At 38.9% G+C, this 15,527-nt stretch overlaps 1 protein-coding gene across 4 annotated transcripts in view; it reads right to left on the bottom strand.

The window, feature by feature from the left end:
• The window catches only part of ARHGAP32 (Rho GTPase activating protein 32), a 133,522-nt gene that overhangs the window by 88,884 nt on the left and 29,111 nt on the right, over window positions 1–15,527 (bottom strand). For all 4 annotated transcript variants that reach the window (XR_014027175.1, XM_081333460.1, XM_081333461.1 and 1 more), the window contains exon 2: window positions 7,376–7,484. Coding sequence is in view for 3 of the 4 variants with exons in the window: in XM_081333460.1 (XP_081189586.1) it covers window positions 7,376–7,483 (108 nt within the window). In the remaining variant the exon portion in view is untranslated. The remainder of the gene's footprint in view (window positions 1–7,375; window positions 7,485–15,527) is intronic.

Here is a 15,527-nt window from a genome sequence, read left to right as displayed (position 1 = left end):
TATTCTTAAAAGAGGAAATCATTGTTTTCTATTATAAGTATGTAGACAACATGACTTAGACTACTGCTACAATAATCACCCTTGTGTAAAAAACTTTACATGTTTATTACCCCTTTGATCCTTCTTTAAAGAATAGAATAAAATTTGTGCAGTCTATTGTTCATAAAAAGGGCCTTGTGTATGGTATTTTTTTCTTTTGGTTTTACTTTTAAACTGATAGATGGTATGAACAATTTCCAAATCAAAATGCGAAGTCCCTTCTGAAGATCCACATTGCTCTCTTTCTGAGTCTGTCTGTCTGTCTATCCACCCATCCATCCATCCATCCAATCCATCTATCAACCAATCAATCTACCTATCAATTCTTATACAATAATTCTAGACGGCTTAGAACAAAACCAATAAAACAATCATATCACCAATATAAACTAGCATCACACTTTCCACCATAACTTCCATCACTGGCTCATATCAATCTTAGCCCAATGCTAAGGGACAAGACTGTTTTCCCAACCTTCCGGAAGGTCAGAGGTTCGGGGATGTCTAACTATCAGAGAATGATTGTCTAAAAGGCTGGGGCACCTACAGTACAGGTGTATCTTTGAGGTCCTATCAGATAACAATGTTTAAGTGAAGGGACCTGGAGCACACTCTTTTTTATATATATAAACATATTTTATTCATTTTTATAATCACAAATCCATAATATTTTATCAGCAACATGTTGTCTGGGTTCCAATATTTAGCTTACTAATACATGTTAAACTCCTTTCTCTCTACCTCATTTTTCTAGCCACTGATAAAATGGGTCCCAGGTTCTAAAGTATTCCGAATCTTCTTTCTCCTTCATTTTCAATGTAAGTCTGTCCATTTCTGCACAGTCCAAAATTTTCCTGATTATCTCTTCCTCCGCTGGTAATTCTTCATCTTCCCAAAGTTGAGTAAATACAATTCTCGCTGCAGTTAATACATGTAACATTAAATATACACATTCTTTCTCATAGGTAAAGGTAAAGGTAAAGGTTCCCCCACACGTGCGTGCTAGTCGTTTCCAACTCTAGGGGCCGGTGCTCATCTCCGTTTCAAAGCCGAAGAGCCAGCGCTCATCCGAGGATGTCTCCGTGGTCATGTGGCCGGCATGACTAGACGCCAAAGGCGCACGGAACGCTGTTACCTTCCCACCGTAGTGGTCCCTATTTTTCTACTTGCATTTTTACGTGCTTTCGAACTGCTAGGTTGGCAGAAGCTGGGACGAGTAGCAGGCGCTTACTCTGCTACGCGGCACTCGGGATTCGACCCGCCAAACTGCCGACCTTCTGATCGACAAGCTCAGCGTCCTAACCCACTGAGCCACCGCGTCCCTGTTCTTTCTCATAATTTCCTGCAATTACACCCAACGGAAATAATTCTGGCTTAAAATCTACGTGGTTGGGGTTTTTTTGTTGTTTTTTTTTGTTGTTTTCTCTAACCATATCTGGAGCACGCTCTTAAACTTGGACCTGGCAGGATGGGCAAAAGTCTGCTGCAGTAATGCAGTCAGGAAGCGGCTAAGAATTGACTGTGAAAAGAGTGATTGCAAGCAAAGCATCTTGATCTAGGAATGGGTTCAACTGACATACAATATTAATTTTCACAAAGCTCCCTCCCTTGCTATGGCTGCCATGTGGTCTTTCAGAAGGAGTCATAACACCAAGAGGACCCCCACGTTGGACACCAACTCTGCTTGGGGGAATGCTACCCCATCCAGAGTTAATAATAATGACAACTCACTGGAATTTAGCTCAAAAACCTAAAGCCACTTGTCTTATTAGGGTTGAAATCCAGACAGTTCCTCTCCATACAGGCCCTTATAGCCTCAGGGCATAATCTTCATAATCCAAAACTCCAGCTTTATCCTTCTCTGAAGTTACTGTACAGCACAAGTATTCCACCTGAACTATGGCAGAGGAATCCTTGCAGCTGCATTTTTAAAATAAGTGCCAGGTTGAACAGGATGAACTCATTATAAAGATAGCAAGCATTTTGCAAGTCATCTTCACCCAATTCCCCAACAACTATCACTGGGAGAATGGAAAGACAAAAAAATAGGTAGAAGCTGTTTTCTGTATAATTACTGTGGGGAAAAGATTCTGTCTCAAAAGAGAAATGCTGGTTTTAATAAACAGGTCAAGAATCTATATTTAAGTCCATCGGATCTGCCAGAAGTTTGGAAGCAATTATGTCTTAATTTCTTCATTTAGAACCTATTTCCAAACAAACTCTCATGTTAGTAGCCATAACAGAAATTGCTCTGACCCAATGAAGATGAACTGGTTAACTGGGACATGAACTTCATCAATTTACTCGTAGCTATTGGCAATATTTTGCATTTGGCAAACAAGGCAAGTCAAAGAGCTGGGGGAGAAAATGTTGCATACTGACTACAAACCAGGTATGCAATCGGAGAGCAATGGTGATGCATACAGGAAGCTTACGGTAATTCATGAAATCTGTTATCAAATAAATGAGTTCCAAGGCAAAGAGAATCTGATGTATAGAAAGGGGCTTATTCCTCACATGGGAACACATTTTTATTTACTACATCATATGTCCATGGTGCAAGTTAACAGCAATTTCACGGACACACACACACAAAAAAACCCGTCACGTTCTGACCTAAGAGACTAAAAAGCTGAAATAATGAATTCTCTGAGGACACTGTAGTAACTATTGAAGAATATGGCGGGTTATTAATCATTGACTCCTAGCCGTCTGTTAATTCTGATTTTTTACTGCTGTGCCTCCTTTTGACCTTGAGTTTGAAATGAGAGAACCAGGAAAGCAAGCCGTCTCTGCAGCTAAACTTTTACCATCCCTAGGATGTCAGATAAAATTTGCTCTTTTAAAAAACTCCCATAAAATGAATTCAAGCTATAAGCAAAGTCCAGGTGGTTAACAACTCGACCTGCATTGTTGGAATCAATCCTACTTATCTCATAGTGCCAGACTTCACGCAGGCACGGCTTGATTCGCAAATCTTCAGCTGCTCAGCCCCCACATTCAGTCATTTTAACAGAACCTTTCAAACCTTCAACAAGGTTAGATAAACGTGTTGTTGTTGTAAAGTACTCATAAGATCAGCTACTGCAGAATGCAGAAATCAAGGCATACTATACCATCGGGGTGTTGTGTCTGTGTGTCCGTTTCAACTTCCAGGGTTTCAATTAGGTCCCTTTCTCTCAATACGTGGTCATACTAATCGATTTTTTTTTGCTTCTCTTTTCCCAGCCTTGTATATAAAGAATATAACCATCTGATCTGATCTGAAGCATTTTAATTGCCATTTTGCCAGAGTCATCCTCAAACACACAAACAGAAGTGCACTTAGATCCCTATCTAAAAACAAGACTAATAGGTATTGAAGCCGGATCCTGAGTTTTGGAACAAGTATGTAACATGGCCATCATCTTCACATCAAATACTTCTCACATTCTGGAGGAACTCTAAAAGGCTTCTGGATCTACCTGCCTTATCGTACTAAGAAACAAGCTTCAGCATGACTATTTGAAAAGCAACGGGCTCCTCCACACAGAATGGCCTTTTATACCAACACCACATTCCAAAAAAAAAATTAATAACTTAGCTGCATAACGATAAGATCCACCACTGAATTTAGGAAAGTTGCAGAACTTTTTTTTTTAATGAAATGCCAGTTTTTGCATGAGCTGTCAGAGAATAAATATGTCAGCGACAAGACTCGTTTGAGAGGAAAATAAAAGCCTACTGCAAACATTATTTTATTTCTGGGAAGCTGGGTGATGGGAAATTTGACAGCTGCAGGAGCCAGGTCTTAATTATCATACACAACTCCTGAGTTCATTTTTTTAAAAAAATGACTCTAGCAAGATTTCCAACACCAGTATTTGATTTAAAAGGCATTATATCTCCATTATATCTCCAGTTGAGCTCCGGACGGCGCCCGATCTCCGCTCCTTCCGCCGCGACCTAAAAACATACTTGTTCGAACAAGCCGGCCTGGCCTGAGGGGGGATTGGGGGGGTTATTATTATTTTATTGGGGTTATTTATTATGTATTAATTGTTCTTTTAACGGGCATATATTTAATTACTTTTAACTTTTGTAATTTTGTATTTTACTCTTGCCCTGTACACCGCCCTGAGTCCTTCGGGAGAAGGGCGGTATAGAAATATTAATAAATTAAATTAAATTAAATTAAATTTGAAAAGAATATCCAGTTTCTAACACTCCTCCGTGTGGATATTTATCAACTGGGTGAGTTTCTAGAGGTAAAGAAAGCATCTTCTCCCCCTGTAGCAGAGAACTAGAGCATCATAGCATTTAAAAAGAATGTACCGGTAATGTTTTAGATTAGAACTTCATTGTGTATGCGAAGGCTTGGTGTATATACAGTATACTAAATCTAAATTAACAAAAACACAATGTTGCATTCATGTTGCAGGCATATACATAGAATGAAGGCTACTGCTAAGCTTGTAAGCCGCCCTGAGTCTTCGGAGAAGGGCGGGATATAAATGGAATTAAAATAAATAAATAAATAAATAAATAAATAAATAAATAAATAAATAAATAAATAAATAAATAAATAAATAAATAAATAAATAAATAAATAAATAAATAAATGTCATGCTGGGCCCCAGTATTACAGGTACGGTCCAGATAACTTAGAGGACCGCCTGTCTCTGCTCATCCCACCAAATCTGAACGAGGCAGCATTGCAAAGATGTGCCTTCTCTGTCACAGTGCCTGCCTTATGGAGCAAGTTCCCCTGAAATCTAGATAGCTCCAATCTTTTCTTGCCACAAACCCTTAAAGACCTGGCTATTCTCCCAAGCCCCATATGGATCAGAATATTCAGCAAGTTGGTTTGCGTGGTGATTTCCATGTCTGCAGGTGTTCTGCATCAGACTTCCGTGGAACGGTATATTATATTGGCTACTGCTTTTTTTGTAAAGTGGTTTTTTTTGCTATTGTTAGATTATTATATGCCAGCCAGAATTACATGTTGAAGTCTTGTACACAAATAAATGTTTAATATTATGACCTGACATACTGACTAAGACAAGGGTTAAATTCTCCCAATATACTGAACTAAGCAAGCTTATTTTAGCTTTACTCGCCATGTATGGATGGACCCCAGCTAGATTGTAATTCTCGGTTGGCAAGTGACTTTTGGGATGAAAGCAGGTAGAAGTAGAATTAAAGTAAATGGGAAAAGTATAATCTGTTTCATCCTCAGAAATTCTAATTGAAAATCTGGCTGAGGAATTCTGGGAGTTGAAGTCCACAAGTCATAAAAGGGCCAAGTCTGAAGACCCTGATCTAGAGGTACTAGATTGGGAACATCCGGCTTAAAATGTAGGATTACTACTTCACTGAAAAACTGGCATATGTTCTCAATTTATGGTTCATTTTAAGGAAAAATGGCAGATTTCAAGCTAGAAGAAACAAAAAGACTTGAGAGTAATGTTCGCTAAGCTAATACTAGTACTGTAGATTTGATAAATCAAACACTAAAGGAGCTATTTCTGGACAAAGAAATGTTTCCAAAAAAAGTAATTATGTATTTAATGTACATCATAAAAAAGCAACAATAAGGAAACCATCCTTGGTACTTTCTATTAATAACAATCCCATGTATCTTTGAAATAGTATAAAATTTGTATTCAATGTAGATTTCCTAAAGAAAACACTGTTATTCCACCACATCTGCAAAAACAGTTCCCAGGATTGCACAAACAAAAATAAAGTAATTCAGAAGAACAAAACTGCAATGAAGATGTAGCAGTTCAATTGCTAAAACTTCCGTATTCAAATAAGACCAAAAAAATGTATCTAACAGCCATTTAATTTTCAATCAGAGAAAAACAAGCAGAACAGCCTCATAACACTAGGAAAAGATCTGAACAGAAGATGATTGGCTATTAAACCAATTAACAGTTAACTCACTATGAAAAACTGCACTCTCCCTAGAGTTCCCCTAATGATCACTGAATAACAAAAGCAAATAAAAGACATCAGCATCATAAGGAGAGGGGGGAAAAGCAGATTTTCTTAAAGGTAAAGCTGTCCTGAAGTCAAGCTCGACTCTTGGCAACTGTATGGACACAATCATGCAGTTTTCTTGGCAACAACAGGAAGTAGCTTACCATGCCTTCTTCCCAATCACCTTTACAGCCCTGGTGATGCTTTGATCTTTCTTATCCATGTACAAAACCCCAGCCTAGACAAGATTAGTCAGAGGTGCTCCTTAAGCAACCCTCACAAGAACGGTTGGCAGCGATATTCCGCATTGATAAGAGCTACTATAAATAAGCATACAAGTCTCCAACTAATGTTCACATTACTGAAGAATTACAGCATTATAATTTAAGCATTTTGGGGAAAAACGCCTTCCCCACACAGACATGAAACTTATCGTTTACAGATTTGAAATAAATAATGAGATCTGCTCATTGAAAAACAGTTCTGCATTGAAAAGCAGTATAGAATAGATGAGCCATTTTTTTTTCACATGGACCACCTCGCAATATTATGGATGTCTACATATACATATATGTGTGTGTGCATACACACATATACACACAGACATACTTTCCTTGCCCTACTTCACAGAGCAGAGAGATTGGAGAGAAAGGGATTATAAGAGGGTGAGCAAGCACACAATAGAGAGTACACTGGAGTGTTTGTGTAATGCACTCATGACTGCCAGGATTAACACACTGCTTTCGATTTGTATTTTCCATTGTGTGCCTTCTTACTCTCTTGTAATCCCTTCCTCACCAATGAACGTAAATACAAAAATTAATTCCCTTCATGCCAATTATCGCAGCATCAGTGAATATTCCAAAGGGCAGGGCAATGATTAGGAGACAAAACGCTAAAGCTGTGAAACTGATTGCCACAGTCATGACCACGTGATTTGCCACTCAGTTTTGCTTAATGGAGGAGTTGTTGGTCCCAATTGTGGTCACTAAGTGAAGTCTACCTTAAATTCATGCCATCTGGATTTTCCAGACTAGATTATTATAATGCGAGTAATATTTATGCTTGTAAGATTAATTTCCTCAAGGAGAGGGATCACATTTTGTGGATCATAGCTAACGGGGAAATTAATGAAGCCTGAGAACCACTGCAGCATGATTGACAATAAATAATCACAAGCTATGCTATCTAAGATGATTTAATGGAAGACACTCAGTAGGCACATCATTATCTTCCCTTATGTAAGAACATTTTATGATTTTCAAGCTTACTTTCCACTAATCACTGCATTTTTAAAAATTCTACACATCGAAGGTCATTTAAGTTAATTACAAGCAGAATGTATCAAATAATATTGTTAATAAAGCCTTACCATCGCACTGAGGGTTTCTTCCCAATCTGGTCTTTCACGGGGATGAATACTTCTCTGAAGCTCAGGCACAAAATCATCCTCTTCTGCATGTAAAGAGGACTTCATCATTCTTGAAGAAAAAGATGAACTCATAAATAAGTCGAATCTTTTGAGTAAATTAAATACTTTTAATAATTCTGAATCCATAAGCCTTTATCATTGGTCCCCCAATATACCTGCTAAGGGCACAAACGCTTCTAGGGGCACCTTCCCTGTGGCCCACTAGCTGACACCTGACTTTCCTATTTTTTTTAACCATTCTTTTAACTTTAAGAATCAGCAAACTGGCTTGCTGAAAATAAAAATGTTGCCCCTCAGTTTCATCTTTACTTCCAATTATATTTCTGAGTCCCATAAGCCTTCTTAGAACATAAATGGGTATGTTATTACAGTCCAGTGGTTTGTATAGAAGTATATTTATCTACCTACACAGACCAAGATAAACCAGAGTTACAGATAGTCACGTGCACAGGGAACTACAAGTAGTTCTTGACTTACAACTACAATTGAGCCCCCAATTTTTGTTGTTAAGTGAGACATTTCTTAGGTGGGTTTTGCCCAAACTGTGACCCTTCTTGCCACAGTTATTAAGTGAATCACTGTAGTTAGCGTGTTAGCAACCCGGTTGTCAAATGAACCTGATTTCTCTATTGACTTTGCTCGGGAGAAGTCGCAAAAGGGGATTCACATGACTCTACAGTTACAAGACACAATATGAACCAGTTGCCAAGCATTTGAATTTTGATCATAGGATCATGGGGTTGCTACGAAAGTTGCAAGGGTCAAAAATGGTCATAAGCCACTTTTTCCAGTGCCACTGTAACTTTCAACAGTCACTAAATGAACTATTGTAAGTCGAGGACTACCTATCAGTATTTTATACCAGATATGTCACTTTTAGCCTAGCTAGGTAGACCAGATAAGAAGCCTCACAAAGAGTACTTTGCTAGCTTCAACTTTACTGTAAGGGTTACATTAACAGAGTCCTGCAAGTTTGAATCTATCCTTCTTTTCCTTTCCTTTTACTCTTTCTAAAACTAGGAACTGTCTCTTCTGAGAAGCTTTTGGAACCCTTCCTCCTTTGGACTCAAATTTTATCTGACTATTGTCTAAGCTGCAGCTCTTCCTCCCGTCTCCCAAAGTCAATCCCACATACCATTACAACCGCATCTTATCACTTAACAGAGATGGGGATCCTTATCCTTTATCTTATCTTAGTCCTCAGTTTTTCCCCCTCTTGGGTACAGTTTGAAGTCTTATGCATGACTAAACTCTAGCTGGCAGCATAGCAATAGATAGTATATAGAGATTTAGATGCCAATAACTTAGCACTTAGCAATAGCACTTAGCCTTATACACCACCCCACAGTGCTTTACAGAACTCTCTGAGCTGTTTGCAGAGTCAGCCTATTTTTCCCAACAATCTGGGTCCTCATTTTACCAACCTCGGAAAGATAGAAAGCTGAGTCAACCTTGAGCCAGTCAGAGTCGAACTCCTGGCAATGGGCAGAGTCAGCCTGCAATGCTGCATTCTAACCTCTGCGCCACCACATAAACTTTATGAAGTAATATATATATATATAATATTTAGAAACAGTCATCTCAAATTGTGTTTCTGCAAATGTGACATTTTCAATTGTACAAATAAAGATACACCATCACTATGTGAGACATGAGGGAGGGGAATGCTCAGTAAGATTGGTCATCAAGGATGACGAAGAAGAGCAAAGTAATCTAAGAATAGAACGCAATCCAAATTAGTACAGCATATGGAACAGGCAGCAATACACAGTAATCCAAATTACTCCTAAACCCAACTATCTATGGACTACCTATGGACTCAAGAGTGTATAACATCAGTAACAATAAGAAACAAACGAGAAAAGGGTCTGACATTAGCATGGCATTATGTATTCTTTATCATATTAATAGTTCCACAAACAATGAAGGTTATTTACCTGTTATTATTCCTAAATATTTAATATATATTTGGCTTCCAGCCACGTACCACTGCATTTTTTCCATTTGATCTTGTTAACGCCAGGAATATATTTATATTGCCCTGATATATCATCTTGCTTAGTAAGTTAATAGTTGGGAGGGTTGAAGCCAAGACATGCTAAATGTAATCAGTTTTGAAAAACCAAGAATTCAAACAAGTGAAGAAAAATCTCACTTCAAATACTTGAGGTTCAGCAAGATCATTCAATGGAGGTGATTGCCTGAGAACAGTTACATGTTTTTCTGGGAACAATCATTGAAAATTATCTGCTCCAAATATTACATTATTTTGCTTGCTATGTAAGAATGGTTTTCCAAATAAGATTTTCTAAAGAAAAAAACTTGTTTCGGTGGCACTGAATAATTCATCTCTGATTAATCTAATTTAAAAATGACATTATGCTAATTCAATCGTTAATACTAGACCAGAAAGCTCTCAACTTGCCAGAAGTAGAACAACTAGGCTTTGTCCCATGTGCAAATATTCTAAAATTGCTATCTAAAACAGGACTCATTGCTAATTTAATAATGTAAAAATCAGTGATATTTACCTGCTTCAAAACCTGCTTTCAATTTAAACTGTTAAATCTGAATTAATATGAGAACATTGGGTTATTAAGGTAATCACGAGGAATTATTGAAATAAGATGTTAAAATCATTTTCTCATTTTCCTCCTTCTGATATTTTTATTTATCACCATTTACATATGGAAAAAAAATATAGACAAGAGCAACTAAGATGATTAAAGGCCTGGAGACGAAAACATATGAAGAACGGCTGCAGGACTTGAGTTTGGCTAGTCTAAGGAAAAGAAGAACTAGGGGAGACAATGGATGGAAACTCAGCAAGGAGAGAACTAACATGGAATTAAGGAGCAACTTTCCAACACTGAGAATAATTAACCAGTGGAAAAGCTTGCCTCCAGAAATCATGGGCACTCCCATCACTGGAGATTTTTAAGAAGAGGCTTAGGGTTAGGATTATGTCAGTGAGCAAAATGGACATTGCCAACAAATTCGGAGTGCTTGGGTATGGTTAGGAGGACACTTACTTTTCTAGGCTGCCTTATCTATGTTTCCTGGTAAAATACATGGGAAAATCCCACTGGAGGAAAATTCCACTTAGGGTTAGGGTTAGGTCACCATGAACTCATAGAGAAAAATGGACATCGCCAACAAACTCGGAGTGCTTGGGTATGGTTAGGAGGGCACTGACTTTTCTAGGCTGCCTTATCTATGTTTCCTAGTCAAATACATGGGAAAATCCCATTGGAGGAAAATTCCACTTAGTCACTTGTCTGAGATGATATAGGTCCTCCACTTCTTGGAAGAAGTGTGGCTTGGAACAGAGACAGACCAAGCCATGGCTTGGTTCAGAGTGGTTCCTTGGCTAATGACTGGTGGAACCGGGTTAACAGACGCAACAGGGAGGGCTGGGATTGCCCTCAGTAAGTGATGTGTCATGTGACATCACACTATGTGATCGCAACATTTACTGAGGGAAATTCCAGTGCCAATTACCGTCGTCGTGACTACCTATAACAACACGATGACTTTGGCTGTGTCTCCTTTCTCCCATCTGTTCACGCTGTTGCTGTATTTATCACACCTTAAGAGTTACAACATTAATGAAATGCACTATGTAATTTAGGTTATTTTCAAAACTTTCAACAGATGGTACTACAGACACTTCTTTAAAAAGTGTGGAAATCAGTCACTCAAGTTTATTCTAGTATTATGCTGTCTGTTCAGTTGAATCAGACAGCTCCCATGTAAAATGTCTACATTTCTGTTGGATTATGCCACTCCGACAAAGCAGCAATTCTAGCAGAAAAGGAAAACGCTGCAGAGATTTCAAAGTAGAAATTCCTCTTCCTATTAGCGATTTGTATCTGGAGGACTAAAGCGTGTTTATCAAAACTGTTATTGTTCTAGTGCTCCTGAGATTTATCTCTGAATTGAGTTTCCTTAATACTCCCATTCAATTTTATTACAGAATTCCTTCATTTTATCATTTTAACACACATTCCAAGGTTTAATTCTACTTTCCATGCAATACAGGTCACAAACAAACACACACACACACACACACACACACACACACACACAACCCCAAGCTTCTGTTCTTCAGACTTGATAATCATGCAAGTAATAAAGGCGGCTCAGATTAGCATGATCGCTTCCTGAAAGCCTGGAGGCAAAACAGTTTGAATAAATACACAGGATGAACCATTTCTTTACCTATTTCCTTTTATGATTACTGATGCAGTTATTGTTCCAAATGATGGTCCTGCATAAATCTTTATGAAACACATACTATGCATTAGGGGCATAGTTGCCAGCCACTCTAGAAAAGTAATTATAAAGGAATTGGGGCTTTATGGCTGTCTAATAATTCCCTGATTCTAGAAGAGAGAAAAAAATAAACAGAAACTCACAAGACAACCTAAAATGCTAATGTGCATTATTTTAGTTGCAAACCCCTTCTAATGAGACTCTTGGAAGCAAGAAATAATTTATTTGGCAATATTAGTCATCGGGGAATGCGTTATAAGCTTTCAATGTTTATTCTCTTTAATTTATTTGGAACAAATAACAGGCGCCTATATCACTTTACTACGGGGAGAGCTTCCTAGAATCCAACACTTTATCATTTTAAGTTTTTAAAATTTGGGTCAGCCTTCCCATGGTAGCATCTTGGCAGCACAACTATTGGTATTTAATTAGGAGTTACAAGTCACTTTTTCTTTTGAAAAAGCAGACATGTTAAAACAAATGTCCAATGCAAATTCCTGAATTACTAAAGGCAAAATGAAAACAAACCGAAGTGCAGTTACAATAACAGAACACAGTGAAACACAGCTGTTTAAAATGTTGGGCACCTCAAAAACTGGTGATTTATTCCTTGTAAGGTAAAGGTAAAGGTTCCCCCGCACATGCGTGCTAGTCGTTTCCAACTCTAGGGGCCGGTGCTCATCTCCGTTTCAAAGCCGAAGAGCCAGCGCTTGTCCGAGGACGTCTCCGTGGTCATGTGGCCGGCATGACTAGACACCAAAGGCGCACGGAACGCTGTTACCTTCCCACTGTAGTGGTCCCTATTTTTCTACTTGCATTTTTACGTGCTTTCGAACTGCTAGGTTGGCAGAAGCTGGGACCAGTAACAGGCGCTCACTCTGTTACGCGGCACTCGGGATTCGACCCGCCAAACTGCCGACCTTCTGATCGACAAGCTCAGCGTCCTAACCCACTGAGCCACCACGTCCCTCATTTATTCCTTGTAGAAGACGGCAAAATGGAGATAAGAAACTTCCAGAAACTCTGGAACTGGAAGAACAGTCCTTTCAGCTGAAAGTAGCAGGTCTGCACAGTGGGCAAGGCTGTCACAGACACAGTGTTGTCCTTCACAATTATACCTAAGCCATTGAAACCGTCATCTGTAAACTAAACTTGAATGGAACAAAAGAAATTAAAAAGATACTGAAATGTCTTACTGGACAGCCATGACTTAAATCTCTCCTCAGATTTTATGGTGCAACAACTCCAGGCTGGACTCTCCATGCTGCAAAATATTTAGTTCTTCAGCACAATACCAGAATTAAATCTGAATCAGCTGTCCTCTTCTGGGTGTTGCTTGTTCAAAAACTTAGAGTAACCTGTTTAACAATAATTTAAAAATAAAGTGCTTAAGAAGAAAAAAAAACTGTTTCCAGCTGGCAGGTCTATCCACATAGTTTACCAAGCACAGCAAGCAGCTAAGAATACTCAAATCGCCCTATCCTGAATATATTTTCTTAATACAGCATGCATGTGTGCGGACACGTACACACAACATTTATATACAAATATATTCATCAGATCTCCAAAAATATTTTGACAACCAAAAAATAATTTTCTCTGCTAAATGTAGCAAAAGGGATGAAGTTGAGGGTGTTATTTCATAGAAAAGTTACATTTTATAGCTTTACTCTTATTCAGTTACATGTCATACTAAACCAGGGGTGTCAAACTCAATTTCATTGAGGGCCGCATCAGCATTGCGGTTGCCCTCAGGGGGCCGGGTGGGTATGGCCAGGGTGGGCGTGGCCTACTGGGTGGGCGTGGCTAGAGTGCGTATGGCCTACTGGGTGAGCATGGCCAGCTCTACATCGTTCGCATCAAGGGTGCCTATGGGGGCCTGGGCAGGAGTGAGACAGATCTGGGGGTCTCTGGCAGAAGGAGGGTCTCTGGGCCAGGGCCAAGGCAGTGGGGGCCGTTCCCTCACTGTTTCCAGGATGGCTTCGCGGGCCGCATGAAACCACTTCGCGGGCTGGATCCGGGCCCCGGGCCTTGTGTTTGACATGTCTGTACTAAACAGTCGGTTCAAAAATAAAGATGAATTTTAAATCACCTTTGACATCTCAGAATGAGAATCAAATTCTACACCATTCAGACTTCAATGAGTTTGAAGTCTGCTGAAACTATAAAACAAGGAATATGACTATTTAATCAAACTTCTGTTTCATTCCACCAGTTTAGAAAATTGATGACTTCCTATTTATTAGTGTGAACACATTTAACAGTAATAAAGTCATGTTTTATTAATTTTCATATACAGTTTGGGGGGGGGTAGAGCTTCAGAAGCATTTTTCAGCCTTAACTATGAACTCCAAGAGTTCCAAAAGCTTGAATGAAAAAAGGTTTATGGAATTGGCTTTTATAATTGCTATCTTTTATCAAAAATCCATGCGTCTCCTAAATCACGATTTAGCACAAAGTATATGAGCTGAAACAAGGCTGACATAAAGAGGATTTTAGCAGCAGTAGGCTTCATCATTTCATTCCAATTTCAGCCAATTGCATATGTTCCAGGACCAATGCATAACCAAAATTGTCATTACTAATTCTACTTACAAAGTGGCTTTTCCACACAACTCAATTTAATACAAATGAAAGTTAATATTTAATACAAATACAAAGTCACAGTTCAAATGCAACCTCTGTGATATTTGGTGTGTTAAGTATCTAAGATGTGATCTTCAGACATGGATAAAGTTTGACATACATATTCAAGCCAAACACCTGCTGAACACAATATTTTATGAAGAAAAAGGAAATGTAACACTACTTCAAGCAGCTGAATAAAGAAAAGTCATTATTTCTGCATGGATCAGAACCTAACACTGACAAACAAAGGGCAAATAATATTTCAAGCATCCAAGCAATCACAAAGAAACATAGTCAGAAGCACGAGGGAGCATATTTAGTGGAAATTAACACTGAAAAGAAGAAAATTAAGGTCAACAAATCTGGACAGCATAAAAGGGTCAAAAGATATATTGTAAAATGTTATTTATAAATAATACTGTATAGTTGACTTGCCTGCTGTACATAACTATTTACCAAAAATAAGCCCTTGGAATAGTTTCAGCTCACCGAATTTAAAAAAAAGGCTAATATTGCTTCTTTTCTTTTACATCTCAGAAGTAAGTACTACTCAGGAAGAGTGACAGTCTGTTTACTTAAACAAACTGTATTTAAACACCGCGTTTGATATTTTTGACCTCAATAAGCTTTTTAGCATTATCCCACTGGCATAAACAAGCATCACTTTAAAAGCTGTTCTCTCATACATTTCTCAAATCAAGGTATTCACTGTCCTTTTGTGCAAATAAAAGGCTGGAAACCGGGAGACCGTGAGTTCTAGTGTTCTAGTTCTGCCTTAGCCGTGAAAGCCAGCGTGGGTGACGACATAAAAAATGAGTGAAAGCAGAAAGGTTTCAGGCCCATTGTCTGCATGCAAATAATTGCTATGGTATAAAAGGCCCCCAAGAACTGCATAACCTTAAAGGTAATGGTAAAGGTTCCCCCGCACATGCGTGCTAGTCGTTTCCGACTCTAGGGGCCGGTGCTCATCTCCGTTTCAAAGCCAAAGAGCCAGCGCTTGTCCGAGGACGTCTCCGTGGTCATGTGGCCGGCATGACTAGACGCCAAAGGCGCACGGAACGCTGTTACCTTCCCACCGCAGTGGTCCCTATTTTTCTACTTGCATTTTTACCTGCTTTCGAACTGCTAGGTTGGCAGAAGCTGGGACGAGTAACAGGTGCTCACTCTGCTACGCGGCACTCGGGATTCG

The sequence above is a fragment of the Vipera berus genome, assembly GCF_964194415.1.
Source record: "Vipera berus genome assembly, chromosome: 8".
Taxonomy (NCBI): Eukaryota; Metazoa; Chordata; class Lepidosauria; order Squamata; family Viperidae; genus Vipera; species Vipera berus.
Note: the sequence above shows the minus strand (reverse complement) of the source record. Positions and strands in the feature narration are given on the sequence as shown.